The sequence below is a fragment of the Trachymyrmex septentrionalis genome, unplaced genomic scaffold, assembly GCF_001594115.1.
Source record: "Trachymyrmex septentrionalis isolate Tsep2-gDNA-1 unplaced genomic scaffold, Tsep1.0 scaffold13, whole genome shotgun sequence".
NCBI classification, from domain to species: Eukaryota; Metazoa; Arthropoda; class Insecta; order Hymenoptera; family Formicidae; genus Trachymyrmex; species Trachymyrmex septentrionalis.
In genome coordinates, this window is record NW_017304438.1 from 2,992,306 (window position 1) to 3,017,396 (window position 25,091).

A 25,091-nucleotide genomic window follows, 5' to 3' on the forward strand; every position below is an offset into this window, starting at 1 on the left:
CGGGTTGCCAAAACGACGTTGAAGTGATTCCGTCTAAACCTCCTCACTCTTCGAGTTAACGGGCTGCGAAACGGAAAAGTCTTTCTCGCGTATAAAGAGAGTTTCCGCGCCGGTTGCTCGCTTCTCCTTCGGATCTTCCGATGATCGGATAATACGACTCGATCGAGTTTTCCCTCACTCGCAGAGAGCCGAGAGGCAAATAATTCCTGGCGCGTATACCTCGCGTGCGCGCAAATTATTAACGCGCGAGATTTATCTGCACGTGTGCCGGATGATCGGCTTGTACAGGCCGGACGATCTGCACTGATACCGCTGCGAGAAATATAGGAATGCACGATTATCGCAATTAATAGATCGGTAGGCAATTTTGTATTACCGAGGAATGTGTTTCGTTTGGCTGATATCGCGGCAACGTGTTGCATAAATCCAAAAAAAGAAAAAAAAAAAAGAAAATCCGCTTCTGCAAATCAACATTTTTAACATTCATAACGTTGAACAGTAGTTTAATAATGCCCGTACGAAGACAGAGATAAATGCTCAATTTCACGGCGTGCAAGATCCTTTTTCCAGATGCTCGGTTCACTCAACGGGCAAATTAACGAACGTCATGCACGTATCGCGCACTATGATAATTATAATTATTATCTGCACCACATATGCAAAGCGGAGAGAGGCTTTATTTCGCTTACCGGAGATAACGAGGTGTTCGCGTCGCGTACACGCGCCCCGCACATTGCAGACAGAATGTTGAAAATTTAATAACAAGTAACAATAAAAACGGTTATTTGGACGCCGCGTTATCCCAGGAGGACCCCGACAATGGCGATAATGGCTGCGCAAATGTGCGTCGGTTGCTCGCGTCCGAGTCTGGATTATTATTCGCACCGCGTACACCGTGGGGGCGGATTAAAACGGGTTGCTGCATGATCAGAGAAGCGGAGGGTGTTATACCGATTTTCTCGTGCAATATCAATAGTATCGTCACGGTTTCGGTCGACCCCGTTACGTTAATAACGCGTTGTTCGTCGCGCAACGCGCGACTGTCGATCACATTGATTCTTCACAACGTGGAAACATGTGTTTAATTTCATGTTGAACGTAGGCAAAACTGTTTAATGACTTCCTTTACCTCTTAGATCGTACGAGAGACAAAATGTCGGCCAACTGCTGTGTCGTTTATGAAAATAATGAAAATTGTGTAACCCCCAAGTACGCGGTTATATGCGTTGGACTTTCCATATACGATACAACAATCGCCCAACATTGAAGAAATATTTCTTTGATTTGAACGTAATTTCTTTAAATTGAATATAATTAAAAATGATGTTCAAATCCAAGAAATTTGTTCTTTAATCGTATAATAAAGAAACGTTTCTTTAAATCGAGGAAACCTTTCTCTGGATGCAACTACGCTTATTTGTGGAATGGACTTTAGACGACAAACAGAAAAGCCACTAGGATTAGCCAACAGATCATCGACGCAAATGCATTCCAAAGTAATTTTTGATCTTCGGAAGAATTTTCAGAATCGTTTCCACTATTTCATGATGTTACGTTTAGACGATCAGAAATATCATAGAGATATGATACAGGAGTTAGCGTGACTTTTCTTCTCAACGACTTTGCTGTCGAACGTTACTAAGCTGTACACAACGCACACACACACACGCATACACACTAAACACGCATGCACACACACGCACATCTTATCGAAAATGCCTTTGGCGAAACATCGATGGTTCGCTGGGGCAGATGTTGAGAAGCTGCGATCCATGATATTATACAATGCATATGTAATGCGCCGGCTTCGATGCGGCTTCGCGACGTGTCCACATTCGTCCATGATGGATATTTGCATCATGAGAACTTCCATATCACGAGATGTCGTTCACGGGGGGGACTACATCTGAGCGTATTAACTCTTCGAAGCTGACATCAAAATCTGTAACACAGTTGCTGATTGACGCTGAGTCTGTGGAATTTATTTAATTCATGCTGATTAAATGACACTAATTAATTTCAAGAAATCAAAATGACATAGTTCGTATGTAAAGAGTAAATACTAAATTTACTTTAATAACAATAATATAAATTTGCAAATGTAACATAAAGAATAGATTATAACAATGACATAATCATTTAACGGTATTCTCGACTCTACATCTCTACGTAGACACTAAACGCACGATAAATATTATCAAATTATTTTTGCTAAAAGAATATCGTCAAACTTTATTAAATAACATCGTTCTGTTGCAATTTGCTACAAATGTAAAAGTAAAGAAACGCAAGAAATATATTTTATAAATACCACTGCAGTTTTAATAGTAACAAAAGGTAAATATTGATATAAAGGACATCTACAACCGTGTTCAATGTAACACAGTTTCGCTGAAATCCCCTCGTTTTTTTTTTTTTGACGATAAAAGCACCTTCGATTTAGAACTCATCCAGTATGGCTATCGCGAAACGTGTTTCAGAGGTTTGCGCCCGGGGAAAGATTTATTACGGTCCCTTTTGTCGTACAAAAATGTGTCATATTTGCTACGCGGAGGAGCTCAAAAAGGACCAGTATCCAAAGTTTCGTGTCCATTATTCGAAATGGACATCATTGAGTGCTTTGCCCTCCCCCCCCCTCCCCCTGCTTTTACATGTGATGTGAGTTCCTCTCTCCTTGATGCCAACGATTTTCTGCACAGTTTCGGCTTTTCCGAGGAAGTCACGGGTCCAACGTTGCAGCGTGCTTTAATGCAAGGCTTCACTGTTCCTAAAGTTAGCTGGGCATTAAGCAACGTACGGATGCACAATCTGCGCAAAAGGGAGCGAAGGGATGCTCCGTTTCTCGCAGTCGCAGTTTCGAAACTGCATAATGGGAAGTCGCACTTTCGGACGAGCATGAACAGTTGTTGTGTCGACGTTGTCACTCGACGTAAAAATCTGAAGTATATTATAGCTCGCGTGTCGACTGATGGATACTGTGGTAGCTCATTACAATGCAATTATTGTCAACATCTTAGAACGCTTAGAAATGCATTATATAGTTTCTTTGAAAGAAAAGTCAGTTGTAATTAACTACTACTAACTTGTACTTTTAAGTCCTGAATAGTCGTACGACATCAATCAAACGTAGCAGTCGTTTCGTGACAAAAATCAGACCGTAATGGTACTACTGCATTAAGAACTCGTGGAGAACAGTAGTTCGTGAAGTAGTAAAAAGTGCACGAATGCGGCAGCTGTTTACCGCAGTGAAACGTTAATCGCGACGATCGTGACGCAGCAACGAAGGGCGAAGATAAAACGAAAATGGAAGGGCCGCGACAGATTCGTCCGAAGTTTGCTTGTCAGCAGTCAGATCGATATTTCCTAGCGGCGAACTTTTCTCAGGACGCAAAGTAGATCGGCTGTCATTCCCGATTTGTGTTCCCTCGACCGATAGAGCTTCTTGCGACACGAACTTCGCGATTACTTTGCGCGGATAGCAGACTGCGCTGACATATATTTCTACGAATCAGTTTAAGAGTATTTGTAGTTCGGTTCCTTCCAGCTTCCTCGCCACACAACTCACTTTCCTTTTGTTTGTCTCGGTCTCGTCTGACAAGCTCTACGTATCTCGTATTTCTCATTCTGCGGTGTTCCCTCCTTGCGGCTATTTGAATAATGCAAGCATTCTTAAAATAAACTTAAAAAGTCACAATAAACGTCATATTAACGCCTCGATATTTTTCGTACGTACACATTTTGCACGAAGTTGTTCGATTTGAAAGGTAAACGATGCGCGGTGAACTAACGACGAAAGTAATGTTCTGCAATAGCGGGATATAGAATCCTTCCCATCTTGAAAACTGAAAGCAATTCTGAATTTCAGATATCAATTTATCCAACAGCAGCCCGCTTTAATCTGTCGTATTTGCGCTAAGAACATTAATTATCCCAACGGAGTTTCTTCCTCAGGCTCCGCCCGTATTATCCTCGCCAACGTGTTTACCATCATCGTTTCACCGCGTCACGATGTGCCGGCTACTTTTTTCCACCTTGGGACGACGTTCCCCGATATAATTTATAGCGATATCTCTCCCAAGCCGTGCCAATCGTAAACAGGATATACGAGCAAGAACACGAATGTATCGAAGTATGTTAACTATCCGACATCGCAGGCGGGGAAGGGGCGGTGAGCGAAATATCATCGTTATCATCGCATCGGGATCGAAGGGATTCTTACTCGGTCGGCATATCTCGAGCACACGAAATGGGGTCATATATTCGATCCTATTCAACATAGCGTTGGAGGTTAATGCGAAGTTAATCTCGCATGACGCCTCCACCGCGTACGGTACCGGGTTTCCCGACGTTGCTCGCAGAAAAGAGCGACAACCATTGCCCCTGATTTACCTTTAATGGCTTTTAATGCCTTCCCGCCGGGGACAGCCCGCCTCTTGCAGTTTTCTTTCCCACAGCGAGACTCTCTTGCGGCAAGAATTATGAGCTTCCGGTACTCGGACGTCTTTCGCGAGCACGAAATAGAAGTGCGGTAAATTTCAGTCAATTTTCTCCATGAGTATTTCGATTCATTTTTTGGTTCTTGTCAATTCTATAACGATTTGAAGTAATGCTGCGAGATTACTCACTGCGTGTGTACTAAGAGAAAAATGTGCCAAAATTTTAATAAATATTTGTTTGAACAATGTCGGGTTAAATATTTAGTAAATGTAAATATATTATATGATATTCATTTGATACAAGAGAACCGTTAATTTGATTCAACTTTTATTATTTTTGTTTAGCAAATATTTATTTTCTGTAAATAAACATTATATTTATTAAAATTTTGTTAATTTTTTTCTCAGTGTAGAAATCATCATTATTCCCTCGATTGGAAGTCAAGTTAATTGCATATAACCTGCAATATGAATCATAATTAAAAGATATCTATAATAACAAAAGGCCTACAAAAAGAAAAGTATCCTGTATTGGGGTGGAGACCCAACTATTCTTATGTATTTTGAGTCGCTGAATACAAAATAGGACCATCCAGATCCTAAATTTTCAATCTAGAGCGAAAAAATAGATCAAAATGGAAAAAAATGGGTCATTTTCTCGCTCTAGATCTATAATTTATCCTGGACGATTCTATTTTGATGTCAGATTTGTATTCAGCGACTCAAAATACAAAGGAATAGCTGAGGGTACTTTTTTTTTGTGGGTCTGTGATAATTTATTTACATTTTCCTTGTTATTTAATTGTTTAAGGAGATGCTGAAGAGACGAGAGAATCACCGATTAGGAATTTTTTTTCTCCAAATTGAATTGCAAAATCCTTTTATATAGGATTGAACAGACACAAAATAAAGATGCAAGGTGATGGACTTTATATTAAAAACAAAAAGAAGTTGAAAAGTTAAATTTTTTCAGCTCGCAGAGTTGTCGTCTAACGTAGACGTTTTCTTAATATAAAAGTTCTATAGTTATGGATAAAGTGAACCGTCTCGCACTTTGGATTATACGAACAGTATTGAATTTGTAGAACTTGATTGAAAACTTATAAGAATAACAGATTTTCCCCGCACTGCAATTTACGTGCATTGACGTAGTGACACGTACATATGTCGATGTTTTGTAAATCGTATGTAAGTTGCGTTTAATCGATAAAATAGCAATTCGTTGAAGATGGCCGTCGTTGTAGCATCCCCTTGATAATCACTTAAAGATTTTTTATTATTTATTTATCACCAATGACCATTTATGTTTCAGGACTCTGTCAACAGGACGCGGTGCACATCACGGCTATTCTTGGGGAGAGCGTTGTCTTCAACTGTCACGTAGAGTTCCCCGGTGAGCACCCAGTGCCCTACGTTCTCCAATGGGAGAAGAAGGTAGGCGACACGGTACGATATCGGACGATATCGCCTCTGCTCTCTATATCCGTGAGTTAAAAAAACGGGGGCACTCCTCGAGAGCGCCGCGCCTCTGGTATCAGCAAGCTGCCAAGTGTACCATCGCGACATTTTAAACGACGTTCGGAGAGAATCATTCGACGTCATATCGAGTGAAAAGTCTCTTTTCGCTTCGCTTCCTCGAGCAATCGACGCGTACAAAATCGTAAGCGCACCTTCCGACGCCATTAACACCCTCGCGACGCTTAAACGTCTCTCTTTTTTTTTTCCTTTTTCTTTTATTAAAAGCATCATTGCGCGCTGCAATTTCGCTTAATTATTTTTGATACACGAGGTACAAAATAATGGTGGTAATACGATACGGAGTAATGGAAAGATCGACATTTTTCGATCGTCGCTTAATCCGAGACGCACTCCATGAGATATCGTAAATTTCTTCGGGTGGAAATCCACTGGAATTGTCGCAGTTCGCTCGATGCGCGCTCACTCCCGCGGAAAGAAATTTGCACTTCCGAGACTTCTTTTTTAATTCCCCCCGATTAAACGTTGCATAATCACGAATTGGAGCGTGAAAAGGCAATATGGGAGGGAGCAAGCAGATACGGCGCGCTCCGGCCTGTCGTGCCCGAATAAACAGTTATTTCTATGAATTCTGTGATTCAGCTCTTCTCTTTCCGACCACTGTAAAGTTAATGTCCCATTTCTAGAGTTTTTATGTAATTGTAAATAAATTCTAATTCAATTAACAGAAATAATCCCATTTCCGATCGAAACGAATCTTAATGTTTAATAATACTAAATGTAAATTTTTACAAATATATATTATCTCAGTTTTATTTATAAATTACACGCTTTGAAACGTAATCGTAATTAATCTCAAATTAGATTGTCTATATATGTTTAATAGTGAAGATAATAAGATCTTAAATATCTGCATATATATATATATATATATGTATATAACTTATTACAAAAAATATTACCTCTCAGTCAGGGTTTGAAATTTTAATTCTTCCAAAAAATTCGAGATTTAACAATACGTCTCAACAAGACTTCTCCAGCTTCAAGAATTTTATCGATATAAATATTTTTATTCAATCATCGATTTCAATTAAAATAAAAAAAATTGCTTGTGGAACCATCAATTTTGTATACTATTGTATAGTTACTGTCTCTTTATACTTTGGATTCTTTATATCGATATAAAACTAAAGAAATATTTACCGATCGAATATCTACGGAATCTAGTAATTTTTCCTGATCTTGTACGGATAGTGCCGATGGTGCCGGAACGTCGTCAGTAATTTTTGTTTAAATACGCAATGATTTCGCATCCTGAACATAAATGAATTTGTATATCATTATTGATTACATATGGTTATATATTTATATACTAGTGAGCTTGTACCAATGAGGCAGAGCGCAGCGGAGGGCACACGTTTTTGAAATGTTACTGCAACGTTATTGTTACTGAAAGAACTTTAAATTGGCCGTATATTTACAATTTGTTGGCTTACGCGCTTCTTCCGTTTGTCGTTTTGTATATCTTGTTTGATTTTGATTGATGGAATCGATCGAACGGCGAACGGGACGCGCCTCTCGTTCGAGCGAGCGAGCGAGCACCACCGCAAATTACTCGCTCGAGTAGAGTAAAAGTAACGTATACTTTGTATCACACGTTGTGTATCTCGTCCGGACTGGAGAGGGCAGAGCACATTACATACACCAATTAACGACGTCATCCGATCATTCAATCAGTACTAACCACATGAATTCCAGATCATAAAAATGCGAACAATCTTTTCTCATTCATCCCATGCGATGTGCATATGTACATGGGTTGGCGATGCGGATGCAACGAAAATGAGCGATACGTTGATACGTAGACGTTACAGATGTGATTACCAAACGAATCGAAAAATAGCGAAAGCGGTCCGTTGTAAAATGTCAATTCTAGTTCCTGGCGGCGCATCGGAAACTTGTTATCGTGAATCGCTCACGCGAAATGAAAAATTAAGGATCATTATGGTATATTCGCTTGATCGATATATCCGGCTCTCCATTGGTATCATCATCTACCTGTAGTGGTACCGTCAATCTCCTTCGAGTATTCGCCAGGATTTCATTCATAATACGGTTACGTGTAAAATGTGAAACGGCGTTTTACACACCGTCGGAACGTAAGCTTTTTTTTTTTGCGCGCAAATTAGTGATGACGTATCGTGATTTTTCGCGAGTACTCGCGCGCACCCAATAATATTCCCGTGCTAGACTTTTATGGAGATTTCGTTGCACCATTTCGAATGAGAGAGAAAAAGAGCGAAAGGACTGCCCGATCGTAACGCGTATACTTTAAACGGTGTGCAATTTGGTGTATCCGTGAGGAAATCCACGACGAATCCACGCTCGTAAAATCGCGAGACGTTGTTGTCTCGATTTTCTTCTCGATTAGATTCAGAAGTGTCCAACATTATACGCGTTTACGATTCGTCGCAGCTCTTTCAAATGACGAGCTCGCCGTTTCACGAATCTTCGCGATATAAAAAAGGCAAGAAAAGCAAGGGAGCGTCTTTCAACCTCTCTAAACTCCAGAATTTTATGTGTTTCCGATTGTTCGCGTGCGTGTATTTCTTATATTTCATAAATTTTTATGTTTCGTATAATATATATTATAGTTTATTCAATGAATTTTATAGCCCGTGACGGAATAAAAGCATTGCATAGACATAGGAAACAGTTTTTACTTTTAAGGATGTATTACACGTATTTTTTAACAAAATGAAAAAATTATGAAAAAATTACAGATTTTTCTTTATTATATTTGAAAATAATATAAAAAGTTTGGTGATTAAAAACCTGTATTAAAAATTATTTCAATGGATATGTTTGTAAAAAATAATTAGAATAAAATGAAAAAAATTTTCATTTAAACTATAAAATTATATTAAATACATATAAAAGAACATTGACTTTATTGGACAGTTTTACATATGTACTGAAAAAAAATAAATAAATAAATCGCAATATTCGCAAGCAAATATTGTACATATGACGTTTTATTGATATTTATTGGTCATAAAAAAATTGACTATGATGACAAAATATTTCTGTGAAATATATATATCTCATTAATATTAATAAACAAAAAAATAAAATAGATAGTTTATTTGTTAGGAATAAAATTTCATTTCGCTGTACATTTAAATAGAAATTTATTTCAGTAAAGTAAATATTATATATTTCACAAATAAATTTTTAAGTATTTTTTCCTCATTGTATGAATATATATGTAACATTTATTTTTATTCGGAAAATATAAATTTCCAATTCCTAGTAACTTTTTGCACAGAGACTATACATTTGATACATCCTTAAATCGCGGAATGATGTTGACTGTTACTTTTCTGTGATCTCAGGAATGATCAAACGATGCTTTGCTCGAAATGCAAGAGTGAATACCCTTTTCGTTCTTTGAGATTGACTTTCGATGTCTGCTTTGAGTATCCTCGTTTCTTTTAGTACATCGACATCTAGTTTGAGTATTTCGAATTACTCGCGCGCGGCTTGTCCGCGAACGGCCAGCTCGTCCATCACGAAACAATGCGGAGTAGTGCACTTTCCCACTTCTATCTCGGGAGCGGAAAATTGAAAAATCATGTCTCTGTCTCCTCTAACCTCTGGTGCCTTGCATGCGTTGTTCGCTGTTGCACGCGGTGGTGGCGGATTTAATCGGAGAGGAAAAAAAAACGTACGTCGCGTGTGGCTGAAGCAGCATGTATGACTGCCGCATAAAACTACGATGTATCATCGATGCAATTAGATCGCGCAATCGCGGCTTCGGCTCGCCGTAAAATACGTGATTGCGCTCTGCAGATTTCTCCCGTTATGATTTATACGGTCTTGTGTATACAGAAAAAAAACTATTTTTAAATTGATAATAATTATGCTCATATATATAAGAAAAAATATTATACACCCAGAGAAAGATTTCTTCGATTTAAAGAAACGTTTCTTTACTATACTGTTAAAGGAAAAAATGTCTTTGATTTGTGAACGTCATTTCTTTGATTTAAACATTTTTTTAGATCAAATAAATTTTATTTTTGATTTAAAGAAATTTTATTTAATTTAAAAAAATAATGTTTAAATCAAAGAAATGACGTTCAGAAATCAAAGAAATTTTTTCTTTAACCGTATAGCAAAGAAATATTTCTTTAACACGAAGAAGAACTTTTCTCTAGGTGTAATTTTACATCAAAGCTTTTAATCTTGATTTGATTGAATTTATGTTGATACAAGTATTTTAATATAATACTTTGTGTATTCGATTCGAGATTAAAAATTTTGCATCAATACAAATTCAATTAAATCAAGACTAAAATCTTTAAAGCAAGATATATTTTTGTTTTTATATATAAGAATATTATTATCAATTTAAAACTAATTTTCTTTCTGTGCGTTCGCAAATATATTATAAAAATTAATCAAGTTTGAGAAATTATAACTTAGATACAAGTCCCTTTTGAAGTACTTTTATCTTATCTGCGTTTGTTATATTGAAATTGAGTACAGAAAGTAATGCAAAATTGGAGCAATTGACAAAATATTATATGATATAAAAAAATGAAACACCCGAACTCACTGTACTCATTTTCTAATAATAAAAAATAATTTATAAGTAACTTTCCCAATCCTGAAATTAGTGTACCTACCCGCCTGCAATCGTCTGACACCACCGGTGTGGGCCGGTGAATGTAATATTCGTGTAGAAAATTTTGCCTGCTATGTAGCGTAATGTAATATGTATATGTTTAGTGATACCGTACTCGCATGTATGTCGCATTACCGTGAATTTGTACAGTCGCGTTGCACTTATCGGTATCCCTCTCGCGATCAATAGTTGAAATATTCCGCTAATCTGGTAAGCTCGCCGGCGCGAGATATCATCTCGCCGATCAGCGGTGTGTGCGTGCGTAATGCCGCGAAATAAATTGATTAAAATTAAAGCGACGCCATCGACGCCGGGCGTGTGGAAACTAACACGATCGAACGAATTATAGTGTTGGCCGTTATTTGTGCATGAGAGAGTGGACGAGATTACCTGTACCTACCGCGCGTACACGGCGCCGCATAAAACGCGCGGTAAAAAATGAAACGTATTTTTAAACGCGTAATTAAAATGCGGGCGGTATAAACGCGAGATGGCCCAGCGCCGGGATGGTCTCACGGGGACCGCCGGGGATTTTCAATTGATCCGGCGTCGCATTGCCGGAAACGCATTAACCGTCAATTCAATATTGACTCTGCAAATCTACCATCATCCTATAATTAATTAATCGATCGATCGGTCACGCCGAAAGACAATACTACGTGGATCGTCGCCACGAGATTACCCGTACCTGCCGCGACGGTTGATGCCCGACGACGTAATCTTAAGCCGCGCTCATACTTGGGCACGCATACTCGCGTGTTCTCTCATCCTGTGCGTGCTCGAGAGTGCGATTCTACAAGGATTAGCAGCGAACGGCGATACATGCACCGGCGGTGTGTGCCTTCGTACATGGCGCTAGGTACCGTGCGAGCCGCACTTCCGACGTCGGATCGATATGATAGAAATTAATCGCGAGTATAATCGTGTCGTTGCCCCGACGGTTACCGCATATCGAACGTCATAAATGCACGCGACTCCGCAAGCGGACCTCACGCTCGGAGGACCGCGTAACGCGGCGGATGGACGTTTTATTCGGCACTATTGTACCTGCACCCCGAATTCTGGCCGCAACTATAGCTTAATTTAATCAAACGTCCATTGATCAATAATCGGTACGTTTGTAATCGACATGGATTCGTATAAAGGGATTGGAACCGCAATGCTTCCTTTTAACGTAACATTCTGGAATACGTTGCCTGCATATATAAAATAAAATATACTCAGAGCTTTTGAGCATGTGTTTGAAATACTTTTATTTGAAATACATTATTTGTTAGTTCATTTGTATTTTGTACTTCAAATACTAAGACTGTGACAATCAATTTTATTATTTGAATTACAAAATGCGTTTACAGTTGAAAAACTTTTAGCCTTTCGATTTTTATATATAAAATACGTAATACTTTTATGTGCTTCGCTGAAATATAAAATACAAAATACATTTATCGCGAATACTGTGTTTTAAATAAAAGTATTTCAAATACATGTTCAGCCCTGAATATTGCGTTAAATCGGAATGAAAGTATATATAAATAAGTATCACTTGCATGAAAAGTAAAGATCATATTAATTAAACATCAATCAAACGTTAATTAAACGTTAATCGAATATCAATTGATGAATAATCGCTACACGTTTGTAATCGACGTGGATTCGTATAAAGGGACGGAAACCACAATGTCTCTCCTTTTAATGTAATATTCTTGAAAAGAATATACATTGCTTGTGTATAAAATAGAATATATTTGCGATAAATAAAAAATGAAAAAATATGTAAATTAATTATCATGTGGATGTATAATAAGGATGATTAATCAAACGTCAATCAAACGTCGATAATCGCTACATTTGCAATCGACATGAATTAATAAGATGCTATAAAAAGCAAAACACGATAAGAGTAATGTTTCCTTTTAACGTAATGCTTTTGAATACATTACCTGTGTAAAAGAAAGTGTAGTTGCGATAAATCAGAAATGAAAAAATATGTAAATAAGTATCATTTGCATGCAAAATAAGGATCATATCGTAAAGAAGTATACGTCGACGAACTGGGGATCAAAGGAACGTGAGGCTAATCTCATCTCGAGTGTCTATAGCTTCACAGAGAAAAAAAAGGCGCTCTTCGTTTATATTGCAGAAAAAAAAATTCCAGACCCTTCCACCTCATCCCAACTCCACGTCCAATCGTCCCAGCAATTTTTCTATTAGCTTTAATTACCGTGTTCTGGCAAATCACTTCGGAGAGGCGCGAGCCGGTTGAGGTCAGTTCTCGTATATAGCCGTCCTTTTTACCGTCCCTCGGAAAACGCTTTTAATAGCAAGAGATTTCCAACGGCGGAACGATGCGCCCCGGCCATTTCCATTTCCAGAGGACGACTCGAGCAGCGATGAGGTGGCAGCGGGAGGAGCGAGGAGAAGGACGCGAGTACGGGAGGGGGGGGGGGTTGGCACACAGCGGAGGGCTGTTTTCTTTTTTACGCGCGGCACCGTTGGATATCTCGCATAAATCACGCGAGGAAACCCGAGGCTTTTGAGCCATCCTCCTTCACGGTCTCGACCACCCGCCCCTCTCACGATTCGAATGCCGCCCCTCCGGTGCCAACCTCTCCCTCTTTTCCCCAGGTCGCTGTTGCCACCCCCCCTGCTTTCCTCCCCCCTGTCTATGGCGCTGCGGCTGACAACTAATTTCTCTTCCCGTCTGACTTTTTGCATCCCCGCGCTCGTCCATGGCGCGAAACTAGCTCCTCGTGTTTCCCCCGGATACTATTTTTTTCCCATGCAGGCGATGCACCTCCTGGACTGCGATGGGCCCGGTCTCGATTGCAATTACCGGCGATAATTAAAAGAGCTACGATCCATAATTAAGAGACTCGAAAAAAATTCTTAATGAAAAGGCGAGATATCTTTCATTCGGAGCTTTCCCCGTTCACAGAATCGTGTCTTTGCCTCCCGTAGAAATCGCTGCTACCGCGGAATATCTGGATGAAAGAAATCCCCCCCCCCCCGAATATATTATTATTGTATAGAGACACGAGAGGAACGTGCTCTTCTCGATGAGATATTTTCACTTAGGGATCATATTTATTGGCACCGGGCCAGCCTTGAAACCAATTTTAGGCGCCTGCAGCGCCGAGTGAATCAAACTGGATCATTTATCATGCGCGTATCCACGTTATTGTTTGCTTTCCCGCGAAGCAAATAAATTTAGTGCACCGTGAAACGCGCGGTAGCGTCGATGCTACACGTTACCCGCGCGTGTCCATCGTAGGTACGAATAGGAGAGGCGAGCCTTCGGCGCTGCCGGCATCCACTAACCGGTTCGATGAACGAAGAAAAAGCACTCTCGTAAATTGCGGCGGCACATTCCTCCGTATCGCACCTGCGATTCGGTACTCGGTACACACGGGAGAACGTCGATGTTTTACCTCGATCCGCTTCGTCCAAAACCGCCAGAGACTCCCCTCTCGATCTTCGAAATTTATTTGCACGTCAATAAATCCGGCGGAAATATGTGCAAAAGTCCCGGGGATAGTTTTCACGGTGGTTCTTTTTTACGGGCGCGATTCAAGTCGAAGAAACGAGATGCGGAAACGCGCATTTTATTCACCCTCTTTGACGGCTTCTCGAATCGCACAGAGAGGACGGGGAGTCCGGCGAAACGGATTCGCATTAAAGATCACGTCAACATTCGTGCACGCGTTTGCAGACCTGTACTCGCATAGCTCTTTTGCAATGCGGAAGGGAAATGCAGATTTGATCGCGATCGTGACTACTAACGTTTTTCCGACTCTCGCGCTTTTCCATTCTTTCATTTCACGTCGCTCCTTTTTACCCGTTTTCGCTTTTAGCTACTCCGCGTATGCGCAAGAAGAGTCACCTCTGATTAAATTACCTCAAGACAAATAACGTTGAATCCACATGTGCCGGGCGTAAATTATATCAAAAGACGTTGAATGAAAGAAGCTAAAGTATAATCGCGGTGGGCTTTTTTTTCGAATGCAATTCCACGGTTGAATCTGCGCGCAGAGAAAGAGTATTGTACGGTTTGTTTGATCCATAATGTGGACTCTCGCGAGCGTTAACTTCGGATGTCTTTCGTTTGGTTTCACGCTATAAGCGCGGTTTTTAAAAAAACGGTCCCCGCCTCTTAAGCTATCAGCGGAGAGCAAGAAAATTAAAAAAAAAAAAAAAAGAGAGAGAGAGGGAAGAGAGAAAAAAAGAAAAGCCACGTTAAAATTATTTTTCCCCGTTTAAAGTCGGAGGGTGAGAGTTTTCGTACTCGTCCCTCGTAAAGGCCATTCTGCAAGAGCCTCTGTACGTGCTAATACAAACGTGCAATTTGCATACGCGACAATTTGCATTTATGCCCGGCTCCCCGTTAACTGGTTCGGCCGCGAGCGAGGATAAAAAGGAGAGAATTCGCGCGAGTTCCCCGGGCCGAAGTACCCCGAAGTGGAGGAACGAAATTTTCGCCAGGGTGTGCGTTCGTTCGCCTCACATTTTGCTCTTTAGTCCGGCCGTGGCCGCGCCGGCCGGGCTAAAACTTACGCGTACGCAACGCGCGTTTATTCCATGGCACTACCCCACGATATAACATCCGTGTGGCATCCCTTACGAGATTACGCGGCGCACCGCCAACACACGTGGAAAATTAATGCGCGTTTTCAACAGTAGCGGATGGCGGGGAGGAGGGGGGGTGGTTGCCATTGTCACCTCCGTTAGGAAGTTAGCCCTCCCCCTCTTCCACCCATAAACCTCCCGGGAGGACAAATCTTGCAGAAGGTTACCGTGTCTTGTTTCGCACGAATACATTGAGGTAGACACAAAAGTACACGGTACTATGTGATAATGAACGCGGTTCAAAACCATTATTCCACGTAATCATTAATTAATACGAGAGAGAGAGAGAGAGAGAGAGAGAGAGAGAGAGAGAGAAAAGAATATCCCTATAGACGTTATTCAGAGGCATTCAAAAGCGCGCTTCACGCCATAATTGAATTAACTCTCGTTCGGGTAAAATACTCGCATTGTCTTTCCGTCTAGCGACGCGTGCGAGATATTCGATCGATAATCGCATAATACTGCGAATTAGTAACATGTGGCGTAATTTATCTCGAATTATGCGCGAGAAATTACAATTCTCGAACAATTATTCATATTCGATTATTTCAATTATTTATGAATATCTACGTTTCTCACCCCTCCCCTCCCCCTTCCCCCCCCCCGCATGCCACGGGTAATGCAGTTACCTGCGGGGAGGAGCAATCATTTTCTGCCATGGAGAGGCGCGCAATAATAACGAATAATTCTTCGGCTGCAGCGCGAGCTTTTAAATGTTTTTGCAGCGTTACCATTCATCGAGACATGGGCCCTCCAATGGAATTACGGTAGCATCGCGCAAATGTAAGTGGAGAATGCAAATTAATGCGCGCCCTTCGCGGCGGGAATGCTGTGACTCCTATTGTTTCGCTCTCCGCCCATCCCTCGCGCTCTTCCCGTCGCTCTGCCACTGCTTCTTTTACTCTTAACGAGAGAACCCTCCGCTAAGGGACGTGTGTTTGTCCATGAAGCCAGCTGGCAAATACGCTCGTTCGCTAATACATCGGGGATAGCTAGATTAAACGGGAAAGCAAGAGAAACAAAATGAGAGAGGGAAAGACAAGAGCGGGTGGGGAAAAGCGGGCGGTATTAAATTTGTAAGAAAGGGTTGAAGGGTCGGATGGGCATAATGGAGGCTTTCCCCTCTTGTTTCTCCGCGTACTTCTATTTTGAAAGAAAAGTACCGCGAGTGGCACTGGATGAGGGAGGAATTCTGGTTGACGACGGTGAGTGGATGGTGGATATATTCTCGTTGCGAATGGAAAAGTAGGAAGGGAGCACGACGTAATTTAATGAAACAAATGGAGACACGAGTCAACTGCGCAAACACTGGAAGGAGAGACGGAATGAATGGAGGACGAAGGGAGAAAGGAGGGAGGAGCGTGGACTGGTGGAGAACAAGCGAGATGGCGGAAGCTGAGATAGGGAGAAAGCGAGATTGGGGGACGGCGCGCGCGATGGCAGAGAAAGACAGAGCGAAAGAGAAATAGAGTGAGTGAGTGAGTGACTGAGTGAGTGAATGAGAGAGAGAGAGAGAGAGAGAGAGAGAGAGAGAGAGAGAGCGAGCGAAAGACGTAGGAACGTGTTTGTACGCGAGAAAGAGAAATAGAGTCTTCCTACAATTCAATTTCACTGGCGCTTCCACTCGGGAGGCATTCACCTCTGGCGAAGGGAACCCTCTCGCCGTCGCATTCAACTCCCCCGCGACCCTTGCGTTAGAAACCTCTCTGAGGTCTCGGAAAGTTACCCGCAACCTGGCAGATCTCCCTCCCGAATTTCGGCTGAATATTATCCACGTCGTAGACAAGCGTCGTTGTTCCTGCCTCCTTCCTTCTTCCTTCAGACAGCAGGGTGAAACCTCGACGCTCCGCGACTATCCATTTCTTTTCCCTCTTATTCCGTCGGCGAACGTAAGCCACGAAGGTAATTATTTTTCTATTCTCTCTCTTTTTTCGGTATAAACACGAGACCGAGGCAAGCGCAGTCTTCTTACGAGGATTTTTCCGACGGTCGATTTAAGCTTCTTAAACTTTTTTTTTTTAATCAGACCCCAAGTATCGTACATCTCTTGTAACGTTATACTGATTATATTTTTTTAATGATATCTTTTATGTTAACTCAATTTAAATTAATAACGAACAAGAAACTTTGCAAAAGAGAAAAAGCACTAGAGTTTTATCGATTATATTTTTCTTCCATCGGTGTCGTATTCAATCGCGATCTTCAGAAACGTGCCGAAGTGTCAAGCGTGAGAAAGGATCCCGCGCTAATCTTATGTAAAATGGATCCAAGTCAAATTGGCTGAAATTTTACTATAACGTAGATCATCATGTCCTGATCGAAAAGTCCTCAAGGTCTAAAAATGGACAGTTTTCGAGATATTGGAAATATAGCTAAAAAAAAAAAAAAAAAAAAAAAAAAATTCCAACATTTCATTTCCAATATCTCGAAAACTGTCCATTTTTGGACCTCCTGCCTATGAGGACTTTTGATCTACATTATAGTAAAATTTCAGTAAAATTCGACTGGGATCCACATTTACATAAGATTAGTGCGGGATCCTTTATTCCGAGCCGGTAACATCGCAATTTGCAATTGCACCGGGCGGGTTTCGTCGCGCCGCAAAGGGATGCAGAACGACACTGTCATGCAGTACAGGCGACACTTTATCGCGGCCGATGCAGGCGAATCCGCATAGGGTTAGGAGGTCTGCATACATAATGCAGAATGTGTACGGAGGTCAAGCTGAACTACTCAACTGTGTCAGGGTTACCGTTCCTCCCTCGCGGTCGATCCCCTACGTGCGGTTTCGAGCACCCCCAACCCTCTGTCTCTCGTCACAATTCGCTCCTCTCTTAACGACTTACTCTTTCATCGTTCGGCGAGCCGTTCGTTCCTCGTTATCCCTGTTAATTAGAAAAGCTTCGTTTTTTCCTTTTTCTCGACATTATTAGTATTAATGTAAACCTCAGCGCGGGATGGCGACTAACGAGATAATTAGTATCCGCGAAATCCCAATCTTGCTGGAGAAGGCGAGAGTGGAGGTGACCAAAATTGCGATTAGAATCCCTAGTAATTTTCGTTAAGCAAGCGGAAAATAAGCGCTTCGGAGTAACATTCGCGGCTCGAATATAAATGAGTCATAACGAGAAAGAGAATACCTCTAGTAGTAGTAAAGTAGTGCGTACGATGGTCGCAAGCTAATCTTTTTAATAACGAAAGTGTGGGGGAATAGCGGTGTATGCGACTCTTTACTAGGAAACTTTGCTTAGATGAACGTGAGTAGAGCCAAGATGAGCGTTAAACAGACAGTAATTCGTCTACGTATGAAGCAGAAAACTTCAAATTAAATGCAAAAGCATCAAGTTCCAGTATCTCCGGCTACTCTAATCAAATTTCACGCACGCCTCGTGAGTACATTTCGTATAACGTGACGAAAGAGCGTTCCGCGATGGAGTTAACGTAGAAAATCATCCTCATATTTCTGTGAAATTAGATGCGCGAGAGTCAGCGCTCAACCACGTGAGAGACCCAGAAGGCCCACAGAGACTTCAGTTATGATTTCTGAGTTAAACAATCCGTGGTACGCACCAGCCATTAAGATCCTTGTTATCCCGCGTAAACGGCCCGCAGAATCGAGAGATGGAATTGTACATCGTGCCACGATAGAGAAGCACGCACGCGCAAGTACGTGCGTTTGCTCATCTTCAACTATACACATACATATGACGACCGTAGATACACTATCCGCGCCCGTGGTATTTTCGTTCATAGGATATATACGAGAGGGGATTCCACGGCAAAGATAAACAGCCGTTCGAGTGTTTGCTCTGCCGAGACAATTTTCTCGCTACTGACGTGACTATGGAAAGTGGCGTACGATGTCTATCCCGTCACCCCTTCAATGTCATCTACCCTTTTCGCTCTGGAAATTCAATGAGCCTATCCAAGGACTCGGCGATTTTACGAACGGCGCACTTTTTGCCAGACATGTCTCTGCTGTTTATCATCAGAGGAGAGGCTCGTAAGAAGCTGTCGGTTGTCACGCGAATAAACCAATAGATCTATATACGTACGTGCGACCTGCTGGCTCGCAGATACTTATCGGTCAATCTCGAAAGTGGTCTACGGAAATAGATAGTTAAATGTCTGTTAAAGAAATGAGCGAAAGATAGAAATAAGCGGAAATATTTAATTTTTTGTTTACTGTGTTATTATTCATATTGTTGTTAACTTTTAGAGGGAGTCTATTTTTTAAGTTGAGTTCTTAAATAAGATATATGTTATACAATTCATTACTTAATTGTATTCTCTTTGCTTCAAAATGTGATACTGTTTCGGCACGGAATTATAGTGGCTCCTCTTATAAACGTTAAATAAATAACGTGACGAATGAAATTTAGTGATGAAAGTCGACGGAAATATGTTGCGCTGCAGTAAAATTAGTTAAATCCTGAACTAAGTCAGTCCGCGTTAAGTTAATCGCACCTTAACAGAGGTCAAGACTCCAGAGGCTAACTTTCAGGTCCGCCGATTCGCCGTCCGGAAGGCGAGAGTTTCGCAAGAAGGATACATAATTCATACGAATGCAGCGTTGAAATTGGATTCAGTTAAAGAGTCGCATTGCGCTGTAATACCCCACGCCAATTGCGAGGCGCACACAAAGCCGCGCACGATACTTCCCAAGTTGCTCGGCCACCGTTGCTGCACGTCCTTTAATTTGCAATTTGCGATCCCGAGCGCGAAGGTAGCTTCGCGCTACGACGTTGGCAGCTTACGGCAGAACAGGTGCTACCTCCCCGGGGAATTAGTTCTCACCGAGGACGGGGTGGACTCGATTGCCATTTCCCAAAAGTGATATCCAGTTCCGTAAGTTTCTCTCCAGCGGAGCGGCCGAACTTGCTGCGTAAAGCAAGCGAGTTCCATAAGTAACTTGGCGGGGTAGCTAGCCGATCGCCATACCTTCCTCGCTGTTCCCCGCCCGAGCCTTTCTATCCAAATAAACTCATGAAAACGGCATCGACTTCTACAGCGCGCCGCTCTGAAAGAGCTCAAGGGCTCTCGCCTATACTTGTTTGCGAAGTATTAATGAGCTGCTCTCGTTCCAAATTCGAAGCAGCCCCCGTGGCGTTTCGTAGTTTTATAAAATCACGGCTCTCGATTAGAAGAACGAACCCCGTTTTAACCCATAACCACAGGTTGTTATGAGGTTGGCTTGTATAAATTGACTTAATTGGATGTTGACGCGGAGTATGCAAATTGGTCGCGAGCGCAAATATTGATTGTTTGTCCTAATGAAGCAGCGACGCGGAGTGGCGAAAGCATTTGAGAATAAAACCTGCGTGGTATCGATAAATATACGCGAAAGCGGGGGAAAAAAATATAATTCGGATTTTTACGTGGAGAAGCATTTCGATAAGGAAAAAGTTTTCCTAACACGTTCTTGGAGGAAATAGAATATGGAAAAATGTAAACGTAATATTATACTATACTTTAGGAAATTCAAATATCGTTCGATATCAAACTAGCAGAAGTGGCACCGCATGGAAGGAGAGTGAGAATGTATCTACTTTAAGATCACACCAAGTAGATCGTGCTCTACCAGAACAAAGTTTTCGAAACTTTTACGTAAATCAAAAGAGTTCGATTAAATATTGATGTAAATATCGGGTAAAGTATCACAGCTAAGCGTTGTTCACTCAAAATAATTAGGTAAAACAAGTATCGTTTCGCAAAAGTGTTTTAACGAATACTTGGATATTACTTTACATGACTCCGATGTTTAACAAACTTCCTTCTTAAAGATACCACTCAGAAGTTGGATAAATTAATTTCCTAATACAGATATATATTATATGAGACGTCAACATTAGCTCATACTCATAAATTTGTCCACACACACACATTTTACCGATACATAATTTACAAAATTTCGAATTGTGCACTGAATAGAATATTAACCTGTAGAGAACGAGGGTCTGTTTCAAAAATTTTACAGTTTTTCCTTGAATAACATTTATTATAATACATTATTTCACTGTATTTTATGCCTCAAAAAATACGATACTGTTTCAGCGCCACTACAATGCTACCGTCCTGAAAAAGTCAAATGAAATACGAAATTACGATATGTTGATTTCTATACAAACTTATATCTTTTCGGACAACTCTTGAACAATGAATAAAACACAAATGTTTTCGTGTCGATGGAAAATATCGCGGTATCTGTACTGCATTCAGAAGAATATTCTATCGACTGACTGGCGACAGAACGAATCGCGTGAAACAAGGCTATCGCGAGTCCTTAGCTTCCTATCCTTTACTTCGCATCTTTGCTAAACAAGTTCGTGAAAATGGTATTGACTTTCAAGAAGTTTCCCGGTGAAGCACTGGTCGGTCGTTGCCCTTGTCGCTTCTTGGGAATATTAATAAACTTCTTTCATGATAGAAAGTGCAAAGCAGTGGAAAGTACTTCGTAAAGCACCAGAACACTCTGTACATTAAAATCATATTAATAAAATAGTGCTCCATGAATAATGTAATTGTCAACGTTATCTACCACTATCATGCAGCTATACATTTGTTGTATCGTGCTTCTCTTTTACTATCAAAGAGGTATAAGAAATAATGCATTCGAGCGAAGTATTCAAACAGGATGCCAACGTTTTTCAATTAAAAACTATTTACTCAGCCTGCATATTTTAACTTTGTAAAAAGAATCGATAGAAAGTTCCCTGAATCGATTCATAGGGATACATCGTGTTTCTTCATGAAGTCCCTTCACCTTTGCGCCAGTTAGAGTTCGCGGAAATGATATCGATCTCTAATAACATTTCCGTAGAAACTCACCTGCTACTTAGTGGTCCCCTGAAATATTCATTAACTGCTGCAAAGACGAATTCGCAATTCTATCGTAGCTTTAGTCGAACTATTATTAGTCGGTAATAGTCTGATAAAATAGGGATGATAAATTCGATTCTATGAAAACCAAATCGAATTTCGAGCACAATCGGCGGACGCTCATGAATTTTCATGCAGATAGCTTAAGTCGGCACGTCGATACATTGCATAATAATCGGCGTCACTGAAATTGCAGTATAAGGGTCGTAACCGCAATACCGCAGTTTGTAATATAATAATAACGTTGAGTATATCAATAATTCAATTGAATATAAATCTAAAGCTTACATCCACTAATCCTCATATCAGCCAAGCCGCGGTATATATTTCCGCATAATAACCGGCATTATCAATAAAATCTAATATTGAAAACGTTAATACGCACGTCTACTTTACCACAGGGGAGCAAATTAAATTGTCAATGCAGCTTTACAAATCCAGATCGATCGACGTGTGGCGGGCACGGTGCTACGCTATTTCGAGAACCAACCCTTCATTAACGTTTAATTCATTCGGCTAGCCTCGGGTTCGGCTCGATCTCCGGAGGATACGGCAACTACCTTAAATATCAACCCTGCACGTCGGTTATAGCGCGACTAGCCTCGTCCGATGTCGCTCGGGGGATGAATTATCAAAATTTCCGCAATAAGTTCCGCAGCCGAGCGCCGGATGACCCGAGCGATTGTGTGATATATCGTGATATACGCATAAGGAACAAGAGTGCCCGCAACCCACGCACGATTCTCGTTCACTTGTGGAAACTGTTTTATTTGTCATCCATTTATGCGCCATTACGTAGAGCGGTGTGTTACAGCCTGAATTATTGAGTTCAATTTTTCGAGGATTGCTTCGGCTGACTAAATTTTTTATTGGGACGCATTGAAAAATGGTTTTCGCCGGTTTTAATTGATTTATCTGCTCGTTTGCACGAAACAGATAATTTGCGTTTTCGCAACAAATGTCGCGTCGCGCCCCGCAATCTATTACAATAAATACATACCTATCATCTATTCCGTACTGAATATTTCGGCGTAGCTGGTCGGTGAAAAACTTTTGTTAAATATCGTACGACGCGTACTTTGACGAAGTACTTTGATCAGGGATGGAAACGGGAGACGCGGTATATGTTTATAGCGCAAAGGTAATAAGACAAACGAAGTTACGACCGCATTTGTAGTTTATCGATACTTCGTTTCCCGCGCATGCGGACATTCCACGGGGATTGAATTATCGATACACGTCGCCTGACATGTTGACTATCGGGAAGGAGGTGACACCTCATTCTCCTCTTTTCAATAAAGCGACTTTATCGGCCAGATAAATATTATTAGCCAATAAGCACACGCTCTCGTACTCCGATACCTCGGTACCTCATCGCACGGTGTACACAGTGCTTCCGTTGCTCGCCCCTTTAAAAATCTTATGGCCGAAAGTTACATTCTTTTTATTTTAATAAAAAAAAAAAAAAGTAACAAAAGTATTCTCCGCTCTCATATAAAAAAAAAAAAAAATACATTAGATACAATGCGGTAATTTCGAAAATGTACGTGTGCTATTTTCGCAACCTCATTGTTCCGTGCCATAAAAGCGATCCTACATTCGCTGCAAAAAAATAAAATACCTACGATGTTACGTCTCATTATTCAGAAATTGGGATCTGAGCCGTGTAAGCGCGAGTCCGTCCACGTTACATTTCATCGGCGAGAGACAGAGAGAGAGAGAGAGAAAGAGAGAGAGAGAGAGAGAGAGAGAGCAAGCGGAGTTACATGAATAAAATGCCAGGAATGAAAAATAAAACGGAGGCGAGTGACCCACATGACTGTCGCGCATACGTGTAAACACGGGGCGCCGGCATGGCACTCGTGCGAAAGAGAACGACTTATTCACTGAAAGCCTCGCCCAACGGCAGTTCGGATGTGTGCAACCCCGATGGAGAAATCCTTGTTTTTTTTCTTTCATCCCCTCTCGCGCCCGCTTCCACCATTCGCCGTACCTCACAATCCGGCGTCCCGCGCGCTAAGAAAAGGGCGAGAAAATAGGTCCCGCACTCCTTCAGAGTGCCATTCAGTGCTGTAATTTATTCCAGTTTCATGAATCCCTTTTGCAACTCCCCTCGCCGCCCCGCGTCCCGTCGTCCTTTTCACTTCTGCCGTTCTTTATCAGAGGCTGCTCCGCGCCCGTTAATCCGAGTTACCTCCCTTTCTCGGCTTTTCTTTCTACACCGTCTATAACCAACCCCCCCCCTCCTCCCCCATCGTCCTTCTTTTCCCTTCGTCGCGAACGCTGCCCCGCGCGTGTTCTCTAATTTATCTTGTCAAGCTTTCATTTCGTCCATTACGGACTTCTTTCAAGTTGCAAGGTACTTGTTGCACAGGTACGATTGATATTATGAATTCCGCGTTACTCCCTTTAAAAGCATGCCGCTGAGAAAGAGTAGATGCGCCAAGATTCGTCAAAATATCATTGTCGTCGTCGTCGTCGCGGGGAGCCGACAGGAGTCCGACGATCTCTTTCTTAGGTCTCTTAGCAAGCGTGTAAATCTAAATCGATATTCCGGCACCAGCCGGTACATCGTGCAATAACTCTCGGCTTCGTAATATCGAGCGTGCCACCGCGGCACGCTCCACGCGCCACCCGGGGAGAATAATATTGAAATCACACGGGGGTTGCACGTCGTCGTCATCACCGCCGGGGTCGTCGCCGTCGGTAGTCGTCGCTGCCGCAAGTAGGCCAACAGCTCGAAATAGAAACCGTCAACTGGGGCAGTCAATGCTCAACGTAAGACACCATTCGTCGCGGCACGTTCGCGACTTTTCCGCACCGACACTTTCCCGTGTATATACGTACTTTCGTTCTCTCTCTCTTTCTTTTTTTATTTCATCTTTCTTTCTTTTCTTTTTTTTCCGAGGCAGAAAGATCGCCGAGTCCGTCAAAGATCCCGTCGGGATATCACCGCGTTGCCCCATGTTGCCAAATGCGGCGATCTA

At 41.5% G+C, this 25,091-nt stretch overlaps 1 protein-coding gene across 11 annotated transcripts in view; it reads left to right on the forward strand.

The window, feature by feature from the left end:
* Positions 1-25,091, forward strand: part of LOC108756801 (protein turtle-like) — a 264,529-nt gene that overhangs the window by 205,047 nt on the left and 34,391 nt on the right. For 9 of the 11 annotated variants that reach the window (XM_018500862.1, XM_018500859.1, XM_018500863.1 and 6 more), the window contains one exon: positions 5,749-5,882. In XM_018500862.1, coding sequence (XP_018356364.1) covers positions 5,749-5,882 — 134 coding nt within the window. The remainder of the gene's footprint in view (positions 1-5,748; positions 5,883-25,091) is intronic. The other 2 variants (XM_018500860.1, XM_018500861.1) reach the window with 1 other exon arrangement.